Source organism: Apodemus sylvaticus, chromosome 17, assembly GCF_947179515.1.
Source record: "Apodemus sylvaticus chromosome 17, mApoSyl1.1, whole genome shotgun sequence".
NCBI classification, from domain to species: domain Eukaryota; kingdom Metazoa; phylum Chordata; class Mammalia; order Rodentia; family Muridae; genus Apodemus; species Apodemus sylvaticus.
Genome location: NC_067488.1, coordinates 69,054,860 through 69,073,869, shown reverse-complemented (window position 1 = coordinate 69,073,869; position 19,010 = coordinate 69,054,860). Strand labels below are relative to the sequence as shown.

The following is a 19,010-nucleotide window of genomic DNA, read 5'->3' as shown; positions in this document are numbered from 1 at the left end:
TCTCCAAGGCGAGCTGTTCTCTGGTCTCTCATGAGGGTGTTCTGAGGACTCCAAGCATCCACAGAGTGATTAGGATGTGAAGTCACAGGGCAGTGTGTCACAGGGGAGCACCTCACTCTGTTTGTAGATTTAGAAGTCCGGTGGTATTGTGGAGAACATTTGAGAATATATGAACACAATGAAAACGTGGATCCTTGAATAGGAAAACAAAGGTCTGTTTTGTGCTAGCCAAAGGAAGAGATCATGTAAAAGCCATTTTTCATCTGAGGAACCAGTCTTTCAGACAAAACCAATTAACATCTTAAATATAGAGATACAGAAAGATAGCCCTGTACCATTTCCTAAAAATAGAGGGATACCTTGTTGTTAATGAATACACACATAGTAAAACTAGAAGAACGCTAGAACCACTGAGGCCTGTGGATGGATGCCTGTGGTCGTGTGCTGGCCACACAAGCCTGCTAACTGAGCACTGGTTCTGCATTACCACGTGCTCTACGTTTCTCCGTTTGGAACATGCCATTGTTTCATTATAAGGGTTCAGTGCATTCTGCACACCCATTGAACTTCTGCACTTCACAGTGCCCGGTAAGAGGAGGGAAGGGTGTGCCTGGCCTCAGTACTCATAGTAAGAGGAGGGAAGGGCGTGCCTGACCTCAGTAATCACATCCTCTGGTCCTCTCTCAGGAATGTTCCTGGCTGACATCATTGAAAAGTACTTCGTCTCCCCCACCCTATTCCGCGTCATCCGACTGGCCCGCATTGGGCGCATCTTGCGTCTGATCAAGGGCGCCAAAGGGATCCGCACCCTGCTCTTTGCCTTAATGATGTCTCTGCCCGCCCTGTTCAACATTGGCCTCCTGCTCTTCCTCGTCATGTTCATCTTCTCCATCTTTGGGATGTCCAACTTCGCATACGTGAAGCACGAGGCCGGCATTGATGACATGTTCAACTTCGAGACATTTGGCAACAGCATGATCTGCCTGTTCCAGATCACCACCTCTGCTGGCTGGGACGGCCTCCTGCTGCCCATCCTGAACCGGCCCCCTGACTGCAGCCTGGACAAGGAGCACCCAGGAAGCGGCTTCAAAGGGGACTGCGGGAACCCCTCAGTGGGCATCTTCTTCTTCGTCAGCTACATCATCATCTCCTTCCTCATCGTGGTGAACATGTACATCGCCATCATCCTTGAGAACTTCAGTGTAGCCACAGAGGAGAGCGCCGATCCTCTGAGTGAGGACGACTTCGAGACTTTCTATGAGATCTGGGAGAAGTTCGACCCCGACGCCACCCAGTTCATCGAGTACTGTAAGCTGGCGGACTTTGCCGATGCCCTGGAGCATCCGCTCCGAGTACCCAAGCCCAACACCATTGAGCTCATTGCTATGGACCTGCCCATGGTGAGCGGGGATCGCATCCACTGTCTGGACATCCTCTTCGCCTTCACCAAGCGAGTCCTGGGGGACAGTGGGGAGCTGGACATCCTGCGGCAGCAGATGGAGGAGCGGTTCGTGGCATCCAATCCTTCCAAAGTGTCTTATGAGCCTATCACGACCACGCTGCGGCGTAAGCAGGAGGAGGTGTCTGCAGTGGTCCTGCAGCGTGCCTACCGGGGACACTTGGCTCGGCGGGGCTTCATCTGCAGAAAGATCACGTCCAACAAGCTGGAGAACGGAGGCACACACCGGGAGAAGAAGGAGAGCACCCCGTCCACAGCCTCCCTCCCTTCTTATGACAGCGTGACAAAGCCTGACAAGGAGAGGCAGCAGCGTGCGGAGGAAGGCAGAAGGGAAAGAGCCAAGAGGCCAAAAGAGGTCAGGGAGTCCAAGTGCTAGAGGAGGGGGAAGGGAAGCTAACGCTGACTGAACACAGGCAAGTGAAAGCTTGTTTACAAACTCCCGAATCTCACGGACACAGAGCAGCTGCGGAGATGCCGAGCTGGAAGACATACACCAAACCGTCTGCTTACATGGGACGTGGTTGCATCCTGAGCGGTGACCTGCTGGGGACAAAGGACCCTGCTCCCTGGACTCACAGATTTTTCTATCGCTTGGGCAGACGTTACTGCATGTTCCACACTCAGTCAATGCAACTTAGGACTAAACTAACAGGATACAAACAGAGGCGGCTGCCAGGACCAGCAGATCGCCGCTGCGGCCAAATGGATTTTATTTTTTCATTTCATTGATTCTCTCAGAAGCAGGAAGCATCACTTTAAAAGTCTGTTCATGCAAACAATATTTGCATTCTTACATTAGTTAAGCTAAGCAGCAAAAAGAAACACACACACACATACAGACACACAAAGACACACACACACACATACACACATTCAGCCTATGTCACTAATCATCTGTTTCTTTAACATAACAGCATCTTCTCCACATGGGTGGCACATGGTTTGGAGATGGTGGGGGAAACAGTCAGGGTTTCAGGCTGAGGAGGACTTGCTCAGGCCAATTCCAAATACTGTGCTCGTTCAATGCATAGACTTGACTTGCATGATGGCATGCTGTGTCCGGAGGTCATGCATGAGATCCACACCCCACAGACACTAGTAAGCCTGTCCCCCGCCCTGGCTCAGCTTCGGACAGGACCCAGCCCTGCACCATTCACCGTATTTGGAGAAATGGTAAGAGTTCTATACCGGCTGCAATCCTCTCAAGAGTAGAAGTCTTTCTTACACCTCTGGGTAGGGAGACATAATTAACCAATTGACCACTACCAACAAAAACAACCCAACCAAACAAGCAGACGGATCCGCTGCGTGTACATGTTTGACAGACATCTCTAACATACAGCCATTGTTGCACATTTTGCTGCTCTGTCCAATACATGGGGAGACTCTGGCCCCCGAATGGCTTGTACTATTAATGTCACTGTAAAACCAAATCCTAGGGCTAAAAAAAAAATAATAATAATAGAAAAAGAGTTCATTTGTATCTTGCAATATCCTGATGATTGTTTAGCCTTCACACTGGAGAACTGACACTTGGGGTAGAGATAAAAGTGCTATTTATCGTAGCATGTTACCTCTAGGGGGCCTTTCTGGGACTTACAGAAACCTTGTTGGGGGTTTGGGGTGCTTACTGCATTCAGTGTTGTGCCTGTCTGCTTTTCTCCAGGCTCAGGTAGATCTGGAAAGGGGTTCAGATATTCTGAACAGCCCTATTCCACAGAGGGGTTGTCACAGCTCCTGGCTGCGTGGTTCTTCCTGCTTCCGCCATATCCCTCCAGCCAGCAGGGCTCCCCTTCCCAGCTGCTCAGGGCTGGTGAGGACAGCAGTGTTGGCTGGGATGTGGCTGTGGGCTCTTCCACTGAGATTAGAACAACAGTCTCTAACAGGGCCCGAGGGAGAGATGGAGCTGCCTCCGGACGGGGCCCACTTGGTCTTGTTTCTATGATGGTTCTTGTGAGAAAGGGACTCGGTAGTAATTCTTTAGGGTGTCGCAGCTTCCCCCCTCCCCAGCTTTTCCTTTCAGCCATCTTGCTTTCTGCTTAGTGGCCTGCCCACTGTTGTTGGGGGATGGCTTCCAGAAGGGCGACATACCTTCCCTTCCGTCCCCTGCTTTTCAAAAGACAGTTCTTAGTGCAGGGTGCCTCACCTGACCTCGAGGTCTCAAAGCCAAGATGCTGCACTTGAGTGTCAGAAAGTCTCTCTGAACCAAACCAACAAACCCTTCCTGAGTACAGTACAGAGGGCAGCTGGCAGCCCATCAGTAGACACAGCAGATGCACCAGTCCGCCTTGCAGTAGACACAGCAGATGCACCAGTCCGCCTTGCAGTAGAAGCACTTTGGATGCAATCTCGCAGTCCACCTGACTAGTTTTGCATAGAACAAACCACAGCCAGTCAGTGAGCAGAGCTTTCTATCTTCTTGGACCGGAGACACTGTCCAACTCCCCCAACTCGGGAGTGTCTGTGTCACTGAGTCACTGCAGCTAGGACAAGTCTACAGCACCACCTGCAGGCAACATTGCGAACAGCACAAAACAGGAGCTGACCTGTGGTTATTCTTTTTAAGAGAATTATAAATACTGTAATATATGATTTTATTTTATTGGCATGCCTTTTGTAAATACAAATTACTAACTTATTAGATAGGAAATGGCTTCTGGCTTACGCCATTGTCACGGTTATTTTTATTTTTATACTTTCCTTTCTTCTTAGAATTTAGAAGCTGTCAGCCAATGTATACCCCTAACCAGACAGACAGACAAAAAAATTTTTTATTGCTAATGGTCTTTTCCAAAACAACAAAAAATATATATATTTTTGTTCCAATGTGCAATAAATTCTAACCACTTCTATGCAAGATTTGGCTAAACTTAATCATTGTTCTTAGATCTCGAGATGGGCAACAGCTATTTGATCCTGCTAGGAACACCAAGCACCATGCTAGTGATGTTAAGCTGTTAGATCTGATCCTCCTCCCCCAGCTCCTGACCCAGCCCAGCAGGCTGTGCCTCGGTTTCTCACAGCCTCCCACAGCCTCGCAGGGAAGAAGCCACCTCCAACTCCAATCGCTCTAACTTTCACTAGCCCTCTCCCAGCAACGTCCCTCCCCTCCATCCCTCCACCCAGCTACTCCCTGCCCTCCTTGCGCTCTCTCTCCATCCTGCTCCTGCTCCACACTCCTTTCTTGTGAACCACACCATCACCAGCAGTTCACACCCATAGTTAACAAGCATCGAACCTTAAAGAATCAGCTCTGGCAGGTTTTTTTGTTTTTTTTTTTTTTTTGGTTGGTTTGTTTTTTTTTGTTTTGTTTTTTTTTTTTTTTTTTTTTGGTTTTGCGTCCTCATTGCGTGAGCAAGCGGCAGTGCTTTGCCAAATATTCCTGAAGCCTGTCAAAGAGCAGCAAGCAGCCAGTACCACTGCACATATATATATAGATATATAAATATAATATAAATATTTATTTTTTGTAGCCGGGTCCTTGGTGCAGTATTTATATTCCACGATCCTCCTTTAAAAACAATAATAAAAAAGGACAAAAAAGCAAAAACTCATGTGATGCTGTTCATTTAAAATCGCAGAGCCAAAGCCCCTGAGCAGTAGTTACCATGACTACTGCTGTGTGAAAACACTCCCCTCTTCCTTAACTTCCCTGTGGCTTAGGGTGAGAGGCTGGGAGTCACAGGGCCGGGGGTGGGAGCAGGAGAACCTTCCTAAGTCCAAGTGGTCTGCTCTCACCATCTGGAAGCGAGCCACTTGGGCGTCTGAAGCTGCAGGCAGAGAGGTGAGCTCCCTGTCAGGGCCCCTGGAGCTACGTAGAGCGCCCAAAGGGCTTCTCTCATCTTATCACCACACCCAATGTAAACTGTAAAAGACCAACAGTGTGTTAGTGAGCGCATGGAGGCCGACGCTGCCCTAAACGACACATGACCATGAGAAAAGTGAATCACTATTAGCCAAGAGGAAACAGAATAAAATCGGCCCTTTTTACCACAACAAGGGGAAGCCTTTCTTTGCTGTGTGTCTGTATTTGACTTTCCAGTTCTTGAGTTCTGGAAGGGGTCTGGGAACTGGGACCCTGGAGCTTTTGGGAAGGAGAAGGGGAACCAGTACAATTCTAAGTAGGTACTGCAGAGAAAAGCCAGGTCCTGACCCCCCAGGTCCCTGCTCGCCGATTGCATGTGGCACCACCCCCAGGCTGTGCCCCTCCCTCTCCGGTCCTACCCAGCAGAGCCCCCAGAGATGGACTTCAACCCAGCTGGTCTGGCCTTACTTCTGCCTTCTTCATGGATATGATTTAAGAAACAACACCCCCACCCCCACGGCGTGCGAGCACGCAGGCCGGCAGCTCCCCTCCACTAACTGTGCTGGGCCTGCCTTCCACCCACTCCCATTATCACACTGGCAGACTGGGGCTGTCCCCTTCGCATTTGTGCAGGAGAGGGGACACCCTTGGGGACACCCCTCTCCAGGCCATGTCTCCTGGTCTAGGAACACTCAGGAGGATCTTGAAGTGCCCACTCGAGTCCACTCTAGTAGCTGAACTGTAGAGAGTCGGCTGGTAGGTCAGTCCCTGTCCTTGTCCCTCACCTCCAGGCCTTCTGTGGAGGTGAGATCGCCGTGGGTCAGGACCTGGTGACCTGAGTCATGGGCGTCTTCTGGAGCGATGCCTCTTTCTTTTCTCAGATGTTGCCCAAAGTTTTGCAAAAAGCTTCGTTCATTTTCAGGTACTCCCCCGCCCCCTAAAGAATTAGTCAGCCAGGGGGTCAGGAGAAGAGGAAGTCTGGGTTCAGAGGTCAAGACTTGCACCCCGGCCTGTGCTGCTTGCCTCTTCTAGAGACTGCCAAGATTTCCTCCATTAAACACTCCTGAAGCACCCTGCCCCCGCCCCCACTGCTGTTTGCTCTACATAGAGGCTAAGTGGGGTGAAGTGGGCAGGTGTGCACGTGTGTGTGTGTGTGTGTGTGTGTGTGTGTGTGTGTGTGAAGAGTGTGCATAGGTAAAGGGGAGCGTGCTCCAGTGGTTCCAGAAGAGGGACAGAACTGTGTTCCATCCCTGGCTTGACCACTGGCTCGCTGTGTGGCCTTGGGCAAGTCACTTAACCTCTCTGTGCCTCAGTTTCCCCATCTGTAAAATGGGGGTAATAATACTGACCTACCTCACAGGGGTGTTGTGAGGCTTTAACTAGATGTTTTGTAAAGCGTTCTGAGATGCAGAGACAAAGGCGCCAGGGAAGGGCAAAGTATTCTTTTGGACTTGAGGAACTAGTACCATAAACGCTGCTATTCTGAGAGCCATTTTAAACTGCACTGCTCCACCCCCCGCTTCTCATCACCAGGACAGCAGGTCGAGAAATGTCTTTCCTTGCACTTGCTTCTGGGGTTTGTGATTCTTCTGATCTTTCCCCTTGCTGTATTTCCTTCCTTACCCCTCACTCGTTCCCTGTTCTGTTTAAGCGGAAATGGCAGAAATGCTTGAGAAATGAGAATGTATAAGTGGATTGGAAGTTTATAGTCTGGATTTTCAATTTTACTTTGTACTGTACATCTTTTTACTTTAGAATTTGCAATAAAGGGTTACGTCAATCTTGTTTCCAACTCTCCTCTTGGAATGGCCTGTCATTCTGTCTTGTCGCCCCAGACCCCTAACTCTAGGATTCCCTGGCAACAGGCTCTCCAGGGCTTGGTTTCCGGGTGGGGCTGACTCATCCCTCAGAGGTGGGCGGGAAAGTGGCTAGTAAGCCTTGCTTGAATGACTGACACTGTGTCTGGGCTCCACGTCTGGACTGCACAAGCGCGCACCCGCGCACACACGTGGACACACACATACACACACACACACACACACACACACACACACACACACACACACACACACGGTTCCCCGGGGCGTGGTCTTGCAAGTCACACAGCTCGGGTTCAAGAGGCCGACTGCGTCTCTAAGAAGTAGCGAGCAGTTTCCTGGCACTCAGCGGACAGATGAGAGTATCCTGAAGCGGGGCACGCGGGCGCAGGGCAACGCTGGGGACCCCGGCCGGCTCCCGGGTCTCCACTTCCGTCCAAACAGCCACAGACTGCGCCCTTGGCCGCTTTAGGAAACTTTATAGCGGTGCGCCGCCATCGAGCGTTTCACAGTGACTGGCAGAGGGGCGAGGGTGGCTGCGGCGTCCAGGACGGAGGCAGGAGCGGCTCCGTTTCCCAGGTGCAGGGTTTCCGAGCTAGCCTGAGCCGGGAGGCGGCGGCCGGGCGGCGGGCACGAGGCCACGCCGGGTCGCCGTCGCGGTTGTCACCAGTGATCCACAGCGTGAGCACGGTGATCAGCGCCCCGGTGCACAACGCTCCCAGGAAGCCGGCGAGGAGGCCGAGCGCCAGCGGCCCGGCCCAGGCTGAGGGACTGCGCGTGTACGGGGGCTGCGGCAGGCGCTCCACGATCAGCTCCAGCTGGTCCCAGACGGACGCGAGGGCGACGGCGCGGCGGGCGCGCGGAGCCGGGGCAGGGACCGTGGCGGGGCCGGTGGCGGGGTCCGGGCCCGGATGGAGGGCGGGGCCAGAGGTGGGGGCGGGGCCAGAGCCCGGGGCTGGAGCTAGGTGGGGCTGCAGGTAACTCGCACCTGACCTCCGTAGCTGCAACGTCGCCTGCTGATGGAGGTTCTTGGCCAGCTCCCGCGCCACATCGGGACGGCCACTGCGTCGTAGGGCTCGAGCCACGCGGTCCCACGACAGGGCCGGGGCCTGGGCAGCCAACCAGGTTGCCAGCGCCTCGCGGCAGCCGTCGGAAACTTCCCTAGACTCGGACGCACCCTGCGTCCTTTCCGAAGGCTGCGGGGCTGCGGCCCGCCGTCTTCGTCCCACCGAGTCCTGCGCCCTGGGCGAGGATGCGGGTGGCTCGGGAGTCGCCAGCGGGTCCGCAGATAGCCGGGCCAGCTCCGCGGCGGCCCGTAGCCGTTGTCTCACCAAGTCCTGAGCCCCAAGCGAGGGTGCGGGTGGCTCGGGAGTCGCCAGCTTGTCCTCAGATAACCGCGCCAGCTCCTTTTCCAGGTCGGGCTCGGGCACCTCGAGGAGTGATCGAAAGTGGTCGCACTCCTCGGGGGTCAGCAGTTCAGACAGGCGGACTGCTGCGTGAGGGCCCATGGCGTCCAGCGCGATCGTGGGGGCCAGTACCGCGTTGCAGAGGGCCAGGATCAGCGCCCACGCCATGGCTCGGCCTGAGGGAGGGGCTCCGAATGCCGAGGCTCAGTTGCAAGGCTGGGGATTGTGGCGCAGAGTCGAGGAACTTTCGTGGAAAGCTGAACGCTCTGGGCAGAAAGAACTCAGCCACGGGGTGGGGGCGGGGCACACAACTGACCGCTCAGGGCCAGAGGAAAGAGGTTCCCAGCAGCCCTCCTTCCCCCTGTTCCCCACCCCCACCCCACCTCATGGAGGGCGGGAACTGATGACCCAACCTACACAGCAATGGCTGTGGAACTGGGTAGGAGTCTGGGCCTTATATTGAAGTGCCTACGCTAACCCTACGGATACCCCAACCTCTACACCCTTCAACCTCTAACAGAAGCCCTGGACCCTCTGCTCACTATCAGCTTCCATATCCAGTCACGGTCTCAGCAGCCTGGTTGTTAGCATGTTCTCACGGCTGCTAGTCTAAGCCCTCATCTCAGATCTGAGCAAATTCCCAGTTCCCCCATCCACACACGGGGCCCACGCTACTGACCCCCCAGGAGTGCGACCACTTTCGATGACTTCTTGAGGTGCCCGGGCCCGACCTGAACAAGGAGCTGGCGCGGTTATCTGAGGGCCAGCCGGCGACGCCCGAGCCACCCGCACCCTCTCTCAGGGAGCAGAACTCGATGGAATGGCAGCGGCGGCGGACCGCAGCCGCGCAGCCTTCAGAGGGGACAAGGGGCGCGTGTGGATTCCCTCACAGTCCAGCCGTTTGGCCTCCATGGTGAACCCTGCTCTCTCATCCCTTCTGGGAGCCACACACAAGCACAGTCATCACACACATATCCCCAGCACCTTCCACACCCAGCACTGCTCTTAGATCTTTTTACTGCCCTGCCCCGAGGACGGCTCCACTTTGCCGGAACAGTGACCAGTGCCTAAGTGTTCAGGAAAGGCCTGTTGACTCCGTGTGTGCATTTTTGTGAACCAGTCCCCTGTCCACAGCCACCTACACACCTGTAAGATGAGGCTTCACTGTGACGACGTGACGGCCCTTAAGGGTATCTTACAGTCTCACCTGACTCCTCCAACCTCAGATATCCATACTCCTGCCTCCATTTTATGCTCTTGTGACAAATATGAACAGTGCCAAGAACACCCTCTCCAGCCTCCACGTTTTGCTGGCCTCTAGCCCTCCGACCTGGGAAGGTTCTTACCCACCATCCGCCATTTGTTGTTGTTGGGTTTGTTTTTGTTTCTGTGTAGCCCTGGCTGTCCAGTCCTGGAACTCACTCTGTAGATGAGGCTGGCCTTGACCTCAGAAATCTGCCTGTCTCTGCCTCCCAAATGCTGGATTAAAGGTGTGCACCACCACTGCCGGCCCTACCTGCCCGCCCTACCTGCCATTTGTAACTACTCCCTGCCCCTGCCCCACTCTGTGTGGTGTGGAGCCCAGGTGTGTGCAGGCCATCTCCCTACTAAGCGTCAGACTCTCTCAGTGGAACCCAGAGTCACCAATAGGACTAGTCCAGCTAGCCATTTTACCCTAAGGGAGCACCGATTTCTGCCTTCCAAAGGGCTACAACTGCATGAGAGCTGCCACACCAACATAGTTTTACAAGGGTGCTGGGTGAGTGGGATTACAGGCGTGCACCACCACTGCCCAGAGTTTTTTGTTTTTTTAAGATTTATTTATTATATGTGAGTACACTGAGCTGTCTTCAGACACTCCAGAAGAGGGCATCAGATCTTGTTATGGATGATAGTAAGCCACCATGTGGTTGCTGGGCTTTGAACTCAGGACCTTCAGAACAGTTGGTGCTCTTAACCGCTGAGCCATCTCTCCAGCCTGGGCATTCTTACGAGAAGCCATGTGTTCTTCAGTGTGTCCTCCAATGAGTGCAGAAATTCTAGAGTCTACTCACCAAGTTCCCGGTGACTGTGTCACCATCAAACAGCTGTGCCAGCTGTGAGAAGACTCCTAGGACCCTCCCCCCAGCACCCCTACCTCGTTTTTATAGTTACCTATGATCCATTTGGGAGACCTCCCCACTGTCAATTCTCAGGGGTATCCTTGGCAATTTAGGTGGTGCTTTGATTCGGCATTCCCAAGATGTCTTCAAACACTAGGCACATGGCAAACTGTGGGAGGGCTTATCTGGACCTCCAAAGACCAAAAGGTATCGCTCTTTGAATCCTGGAAATACATTTGTCTCTCCCTCCAGAGGAGGCTGGTTCTGGCTTTGCCTCCTGTGAGCCTGCAGTGAGCCCTAAGAGGGAGCCCAGCGCACTGCTACATTCTAACGGTCCACATGGTAGTGGGTCCCAGCCTCTCCATGGAACTTTTAAACGGTGCACCTAATTTTCCACCTCCCAGCTTCCCATGAGCTGTGAATGATAAGTGGGACTTAAAGGCAGGGAGGAAATGGGCAGAGGATCTCATGTCTGTAGCACTGGGCCTCAGACATCTCCAAACCTTGCCCTCCACCCTGTGAAAGACAAGTATGACCCTCACCGTGCTCACCCAGGGCACCGCCCTGCTCTTGGGGCTCCTCTTCCTCTTCAGGTCCCACAACTTTCTGCTGGAGGAGCAGAAGTAGACAGAGCCACAGCTAGGACACTGACGGACTGAAGTAGCCAGTACTCCCCATATCCCACTCCCCGCAAGAAATCCTCTGGAAACTCTGGGCAACGGTGGCGCACGCCTTTAATCCCAGCACTTAGGAGGCAGAGGCAGGTGGATTTCTGAGTTGGAGGCCAGCCTGGTCTACAGAGTGAGTTCCAGGACAGCCAGGGCTACACAGAGAAACCCTGTCTCGAAAAAAGGCAAAAAAAAAAAAAAAAAAAAAAAAAAGAAGAAGAAGAAGAAGAAGAAGAAATTCTCTGGATACCACACATCATAACTTTAATACTGTGTAATATTTTCTTTTAAAATACAGTGTCTTCTGAGGTAGACAGGCCACAACTGCAGAGCATCATCAGACAGGAGATAAATATGACCGTGTACAACACACAGCAAAATGAGGTAGAAATGGGTTACAACTGAGAGAGGATCCCAACCCAATGTTAGCAGAGGGAGTGGAGGGCCAGTGTGCCCTCCCCTATGCCCCATCCCTGGATTCTTTGGTATGCCCCCAACATTGCTAGGGCTAGACTCGCCCTGCCATCCTGCCCCATGCTCATGAGGTAGGCGCTGCAGCCAGGGGCTGTCTTCTTGTGCAAAGCTTCCAAACCTGGGAACAGAAGGAGCCCAGCAAAGGAAGTGTGGGAACCCTAGCGGTGGGTCCATGAACTCCTACCCAGCCCCCAGTGGTACTGCTGCTTGAAGGGACAGCGGTTACCCCACCCCCACCCCGACCTGAGAGAACTCCCTTACTCTATGCCCCACCCAGGGCCATCTGCAGCGACATCAGCCACTTGCTGTACTTGGTTGGCCGGCTCCAGGGAGCAGCTTGGAGAGAACAAGGCTGAAGCAACGCGCCAGCGCTCCTGTTCATGCTCCTCAGCTCACACCTGCCCTCAGCACCCGCCGCGTCTCCCATGGCGCCCTCAGCATCCAGAATGTGAGGGGATCTAGGAGCTGCAGGGGCAAGCAGGGGGGCTAAGGTGGGGCAAAGATGGGGGATGTCCCTTCTTTGCACCAAAGAGTGTGAAATGGCCTGAGGGGCCAAAGAGCTGAAGCCTTATCAAGAGAAGGAGCAGGAGGCATGTGGTGTGCAGAGAAGTCTGGACTAGCGTCACAGGAAAACACCCGGTTCCCTCCAGGCCCTCCAGGTCTCCATGGTGACCCAGTGCTTCCTGGGGACAAGCAGACACCCACACACAGGGACACAGAGCCCTTTCCAGGGCAGTGCTCTGCCTTGTCACAGGTGGCCTGGCTCCTAGTAGTCAATATTATACGCAGCCAGACTTGTGGCTAGACCACGCTCATGCCTGAGGAAATCCTCTGTAGCCTGTTATTGAGCACCTCTGACAGAACCTGCTTCCAGTCAGATGGCCTGAGAACCTTCTGCCCAGGTCACCTCTTAGGCAGGAACTGGACAGGAATACCCCAGTCCTCTGTAAGGTTCCCAGACCACCGGAAGCCAATGACTGGGGCCTACGGCGGGGGACTGGCAAGAAGGCAGCAAGCCGGGCCCGCTGGAGCCTCTGCCCCATCCTCTTGCTTGCAAGCTGGGCCTGAGGAGGAAGCCCTTAGATACATTCTGCTTCTATCCCAGGAGCAGCAGTTTGGGGCTCATGTCTGGTCTTCCTCATTAGCCCCAAGTCTCTCTGGTCTGGGAGAATCTGCTCCCCAGGGACCTGGTTGGGGGTAACAGGAGAGCAGCCAAACTCTAACATTCTTTCTGAGGTCAGTTTCTTCCTGAGTTGTCAAAATAAAACGAAAAACAGCAAAAATCCTACACATCTTACAAAAATAAGAGGCCTAAAATATTAAGCAACCTACATTTCTGGGACTTCCCCTCAAAAATGAACAAACCAAAAAGCAAAACAAAAGCCTTCTTTGGGGTGGTTGTTACCCTTGTCCCACCCCTAGGACCCCAAGATTTCAGGTGGGTAAGATACAGAGGGATCTTGGGGCTCCCTGCTCCCCCCCCCCTTCTCAGCCTCTGGGCCAAAAGAACTTCCGCCAAGAGTCGCTGCGGTGTGGATCAGAACAATGAGAGAGGGTGGGTTAAAACACAGGGGCCGGGAGACAAGGCGATCACAGAGACGGGAGCACGCAAGGTGATAGATGGGGACGAAGGAGGAGCTGAAAAGGAACAGGGACGGTATGGGGAGGGATCTGTGACAAACCCTGAGGAGAAAAACTAAGCCGATACTGAGAAAGAATGGGAAAGGAGGATGTCGCTCAGAGGACAAGAGACAAAGGTAGAGGAGAGAGAGCAGAAGTCCCTTAGGCCCTGGTGCCAACTCATGTCGCGTGTGCCCGGTCTGCCGAGCGGAGATGGCGAACTTCCCATCCACAATAAATAGGGAAAACCTGAGTACACCGGTGCATATGGCATTGATCTGCCTGGCAGAAGCATTTTCCTTCCCATTTAAAAAAAAAAAAATCCACCGGGAGAGCCCTCCCTCTCCCACCCCACATTCATCACTCCTTTGGCCAAAGACATCCCCCAACCCCCAGGCAGAGTTGGCCTCCCTGCCACTCTCAGTGTCCGGAGCCATACATTTTGTCCCACTCAACTAACGAGTCCAGCTCCTTGGGGGGAACCCGAGGGCCCACCTTGGATAGAGCGGCCTCCACGTCTTTGTAGGAGAGGGGCCTCTGCAGTCCGGAGAGGCCCGCCTCGGCCGCTGCCTGCTGGCACAACTGCCCCAGCTCACCCCCAGAGAAGCCCTGGGTGCCCTGCACCAGGGCGGCCAGCTCCCTCTCGCTCAGCGCACAGCCCTGCTGAGCCAGCGCCCTCTGCAGGATCTGCCCGCGCGCCGCGCCGTCGGGCAGCGCCACGTAGAAGCGCAGCGCGAACCGCCGGCGGGTGGCCTCGTCCAGGGCGGCCGGCCGCGAGGTGGTCCCCACCACCAGCACGCCGTCGGCGCGCGCGCCGCAGCTGCCGTCCAGGCAGGCGAGCAGAGGCGCCCGCAGGGACGCGCCGTCGTCCCGCGCCGGCAGCAGCGCGTCCAGCTCGCTGATGAGCAGCACGGCCGGCGGGCGGCAGCGCGCAGCCCCAAAGGCCGCCTGCAGGAGGCGCGCGCCCTCGACGGCGCCCGAGGCCGCCAGGCCGGCTCCGCGCAGGCGCAGCAGCGTGGCACCCAGGCGGGTGGCGAGGCAGCGCCCCAGCAGCGCCTTGCCGCAGCCGCGGGGCCCGAAGAGCAGCACGGTCCGCGGCGGGCGCGCGCTGCCGGGACAGGCGGGCGGCCTCAGCAAAGGCCACAGCAGCTCCTCCTCCAGCGCCGCCTTGAGCGCTCCCTGGCCGGCCACGTCCGCCCACTGCACCGGGGGCCCGCAGTCCACCATCTTGCTGCTCAACAGCTCCAGCGCCCCCGGGTCCACGGCCTTGGCGGGCTCCCCCGACGGCTCTGCAAAGCCTCCGTGGGCGGCGGAGACCCGCTCCGGGAACTTGTCAAAGGGCTCGAGCTGCGGGGCGTAGGCGGGGGAGCCCAGGACCTTGAGAGGGGCGCCGCCGCCGTACTTGCCTGTCCCATCCTCCGTCGGCCCGGGTGGCTTCGCGCGGAACCCGTTGCCCCGACACTCGGCGTCTTCCGCGGCGGGGTAGGCGGCGCCGTCGGCCGCGGGGGCCTTGGCCGGCTCGTACGTGTACTTACGGTAGCGGGCCTCGGCGCCCTCGTCCACCGCCTTGCGCTTGAGCGACACGCCCTCGGCGGCCGCGGGGAAGCCGTAGGGCGCGGGCCGGGGCGGCGCGGGCGCGGGCAGGGGCGTGGGTGCCGCCAGCCCAGAGGGCAAGTAGGGCGCGGGCGGCGCGGCGGGCGGCGGGAGCGCCCCGTAGCCGGGCTGCGCCGCGTAGCCGGCCGCGGAGTAGTTGTAGAGCGGCGCCGAGGGCCCGTAGCCGGGCGGCGGCGCTGGCTGCAGGAGCGCGGCCGGGGGCGGCGGGGCGAGCGCGGCGCTCGTCTGCGCGCAGTAGCCGGATGCCAGGTACCCGCCTCCGTAGCCCGCCGCGTACTCCGTGGCCGCCGCCGGGCCCCCGCACGCGTTGCCCGTGTAGAGCGGCTCGGTCAGGTTCCCGGCTACCGCCGGTGAGCCCCCGAGGCCCGCGGAGCCACCCGCACCGGCCGCCTTGGCTCCCGGGAGGCCTTCGTGGAGCGAGGCTAGAGGGTAAGGTGGCTCCGGCCCGGGCCAGGGCTCCGGGTCTCCTTTGGCACCATTGAGAAAAGCGGCGTCACCGTAGCTGCCCAGGCCCGGGCGCTCATAGGGCGAGTCCAGGACTCCGGAGTACTTCTCGGCGTAGCGCTTGAGGAGGTTGGAGGCTGTGAGGGCGGAAATGTCGTCGTGTGCCCAAGCGTAGTGGCAGCGCTGGCGACCCCCTGGAGGCAGCTCTAACTTGTGCGCAGGCGACGGCGTGGTGGAGGAGACGTCCAGGTGCTGCTCTGGCCACTGGTTGAGGGGCTGGGCGTGTTCCGGTGTCCAGTGCATCTTCAACAGAACTGCAGGCAAGAAGAGCAGCGGCTGGTCAGCTCCTGCAGTGGCTCTAGGGACCCACTGACAGGCTGATTAGCCGATGACAGGCTGCCCTCCCACCCTTTGGACCTAGAATTAGTTTTTAAAAAGTTTGCTTCACACCAAGAGGAACACAGAAATGCCATGGCCAACCTTCACTCCCGGCAAGCTATCCTGACTATACCAGCTATGCCCCTCCGTGGACCCGATAGAGGGGCGGGCCGGAGCCAAACCGTGTGAGGCTCACCCATGGCAGATACTTGCTGTCTGCTCACTACGGTCCGGCCACTGCAGGGTGTCAACGTTTGTAAAGCTTAGTGCGGCCTGTTCCAGAGCTGCTCCAACAGGTTAACATTCCTACTCTGTCCACCTTGGCCTTCCCTGAGATCCAAAGGCCACTATGAGCCCTGGAGTCTGATCGTGCCCATCGACCCTAGAAACCGCAGTGACTATAGCTCAGCAACACGTATTTCCTTGCCGTTTGATTTCTTCCAGTCTTTGGCTAAAGCAGTAGTTCTCACGATCCCCCTCCCGCCTCCCCCACCCGCCCCAAATCTACATTATGATTCGTAACAGTAGCAAAATTAGAGTTATGGAGAAGCAATAAAAATAATTTTATGGTTGAGAATCGACACAACATGAGCAACTATATTTAGGGTTGCAGCATTAGGAATGCTGAGAACCACTGGCCTTAAAGAAACTAGAATCTATCTGAATGCTGTCTGTAAAAACTGTGGTGTCTGGGCAGGTATTGCTACTACCTGCTCCATCCAAAATGAATGTCATCACCTCACAAATATCCTTTGGGATGAACGGGTGGCGTGCTGGGGTGCGTGAGACAGTACGGGGCATGCGGAGCATGTCAAGAGCATCACAGGGCTGGTAAAGTACCTGCTTCGCCTCATGCTCGGGAACCGGGGTTCCCTCACCGGAGAGGTTAAAGATAAACCCTAATGTGTTTTGAGCTCCCCAGCCACCAAATGAAGGGGAGATATAATCAGACTCTCTTCACAAAGCACTCAAACTTTCTCTACACAAAGTAACTCAAGGGGGCAAAACTGTTCATGGTGTCCTAGAGCCAATCTGAGATACACCTTGTCTCTGTACCATGAAGAGGGTAAATGTCCCCAGGCTGGTCCCTAGACCCTCCTCTATCACCAGTCCTGAACCAATAAGAGATCCAGGGCCCGAGAAATAGCGCAGTATAAGGCACTTGCCTCCAGGAAGCCGACCAGACCCAAGGGCAAAATTCCAAAGACAGTGACTACCTCTCGAGCCCAAGCTTCCAAACGCTATTGGTATGCGCATATTTTGCTGCACTGGGGACTGAACCCTGGTCTCCTGTGTGCTGGGTAAACACTGCCAAGCTTCTCTGGCTTCTTGGCAAAATAGTATCAAGCAAATCCTATGTTCCACTAGGCACTGGGTTAGGTCAAAAGGTATCTCAAATGATTCAGTCAGCCGAGAAGTCCAGAAAGCAACATCCTTGGTGAAGTAAGAAAATAGAGGTACAGGTCTCGGACCCTGGGGCTGGCTCCTGAGAGCATGACCCTCCTGGTAAGGACTCACCAAAGGACTGGTGTCTTTACAGCACCATGAAGGGTTACAGGGGCAGTGCATCCCTGATAACAGGACCTGCACACCCAGATCAGCAGGGCTAGTCAGATGCAGCCGTGTCTGCCTGCATTCCTTACACTCAGGAGCCCGAGCCCCGGGATTTACCGCCAGCCTCAATTGCACCTAGCAAAGCAAACCACAGTCAGCTCCCTTAGGATACTCTACTGCCACCTGCTGGAGACATCACAACCTACAGAGCTAGCCGGGCTCTTGTACAGTGCACACCTACAAAAATAACTGTAGTGAGCAGCCTATAGAGAGGACCGAGAGATGGGGTTTCTACAGTCTTGTGTGCAGGTTTGAAGTGTTTCCACGGGTTCTGCACACCCAGCCACACTGGCAATGGTCATATCCACGGATGGGATTGTGCCATGGCTAGTGGCAAAAGACAGGCTTGGAAAGAAAACCCTCCACATTTTCATCTATATCAACCACGTAGCCAAACACCTGATGGTCCACAGAGAAGGCATTGGCAAAGGCACTGGCACCTAGAAGCCAAACACCTGATGGTCCACAGAGAAGGCATTGGCAAAGGCACTGGCACCTAGAAGGAAGGTAAGTTCTGGAGGGCACCAGCATACACACACACACACACACACACACACACACGAGGGTTGTGTTTTCAGAGTCTCAGCTCTTTTCAAAGATGAGGGCCATCCCCTGGTGTCGAAGGAGCAGTTTCCTGGGACATCCAGTGACAGGGTCACAGGAAGTAGCATCAGTTACATCAATGCAAGTGTGTCACTACATCAAACCCAGGCTCCGCCCCCAGTTACTGTTACCTGTGTTCTGGCTCAGAGCAAAGACATGTGACCTTGAAGACCATGTCTCTCTTGAGTACACAAACCCTGTAGGGGAAGAAGGGCACAATAAAGCCCAGGCCTGGGCGCGCCCCTCCACTCCCTTGTCAGGCAGCGTCATTTCTCTGTCAGGCCTTGGCTTCAGCAGTCTTCACTGAAATCGTCCACTCGGTGGCACTAGCACTCACTCGTCGGACTGGATCCCAGGGGCTGTCTCCACTTTGTCTTGTTCTCCCAGCCAGAGTCTCAATTTCCTTTGCAGGGATCGGCCCTCTTCAGAGGAGACCCCGTGCTTGACACTACACTATCCTACTCACTCACCGGCTGGTCTCCTCAGACACTTCAGGTCATGTTCTCTCTGCTTTAGCCAGGAAAAAAGAAAGACGAAGCCATGGCTCCTGCTTTCACTTTTATCTGCATCTGTATACACCTGGACCAAAGCCTGATGGTCTGCCCCCCTCAGGAGGTCCCATCTTGAGCAAGCTCAGGATCTGGCCCAACCCCCGTCAGTCCAGCCTAACTGCTGTGTACCAGCTCCTTCTCCCCTTCTGAGTGAACTCTCTTCATTTCTCCAAAGTGATTTCCCCTGACCCTAGGTCCCCACTAACTGCCAGCCTGGCTCTGAACCCCTTCTTTTGAGGATCACTGTCTACGTGTGGTGACCATGATCTGCTACATGACCTTTAGACTAGCAGGTAGGCAAGAGCTGTTCTTCCAGCAACTTCTGCTAAGCCGGGTTCTGGGGTGTTACATTCCCCTCAAGACCTTCAAGGGACAGGGCAAAGATCTGGTCTGAATCTTAGTGCCTAAGGACAGGGCCAAACAAAAAAGGGAGGGAGGCCAGGCTCCAGCACCTG

General features: G+C 55.3%; 3 protein-coding genes across 4 annotated transcripts in view; 1 reads left to right on the top strand and 2 right to left on the bottom strand.

The window, feature by feature from the left end:
- Positions 1–4,757, top strand: part of Scn8a (sodium voltage-gated channel alpha subunit 8) — a 101,253-nt gene extending 96,496 nt beyond the window's left edge. The window contains exon 26 of the mRNA XM_052161249.1: positions 688–4,757. Coding sequence (XP_052017209.1) covers positions 688–1,835 — 1,148 coding nt within the window. The 3' untranslated portion in view covers positions 1,836–4,757. The remainder of the gene's footprint in view (positions 1–687) is intronic.
- Positions 4,758–7,587: 2,830 nt separating this feature from the next.
- Tmdd1 (transmembrane and death domain 1) lies at positions 7,588–8,655 on the bottom strand. Its single transcript, XM_052161248.1, has one exon. The coding sequence runs from the start codon at positions 8,653–8,655 to the stop codon at positions 7,588–7,590; it is 1,068 nt and encodes a 355-aa protein (XP_052017208.1).
- Positions 8,656–11,504: 2,849 nt separating this feature from the next.
- Positions 11,505–19,010, bottom strand: part of Fignl2 (fidgetin like 2) — a 28,920-nt gene continuing 21,414 nt past the window's right edge. The window contains exons 1-2 of one of the 2 annotated variants that reach the window (XM_052161238.1): positions 18,136–18,424; positions 11,505–15,723 (exon numbers count right to left, since the gene is read on the bottom strand). In XM_052161238.1, coding sequence (XP_052017198.1) covers positions 13,772–15,723; positions 18,136–18,274 — 2,091 coding nt within the window. In that variant the 5' untranslated portion in view covers positions 18,275–18,424 and the 3' untranslated portion in view covers positions 11,505–13,771. Of the gene's footprint in view, positions 15,724–18,135; positions 18,425–19,010 lie in introns of those variants that run through there. The other variant, XM_052161239.1, reaches the window with a different exon arrangement.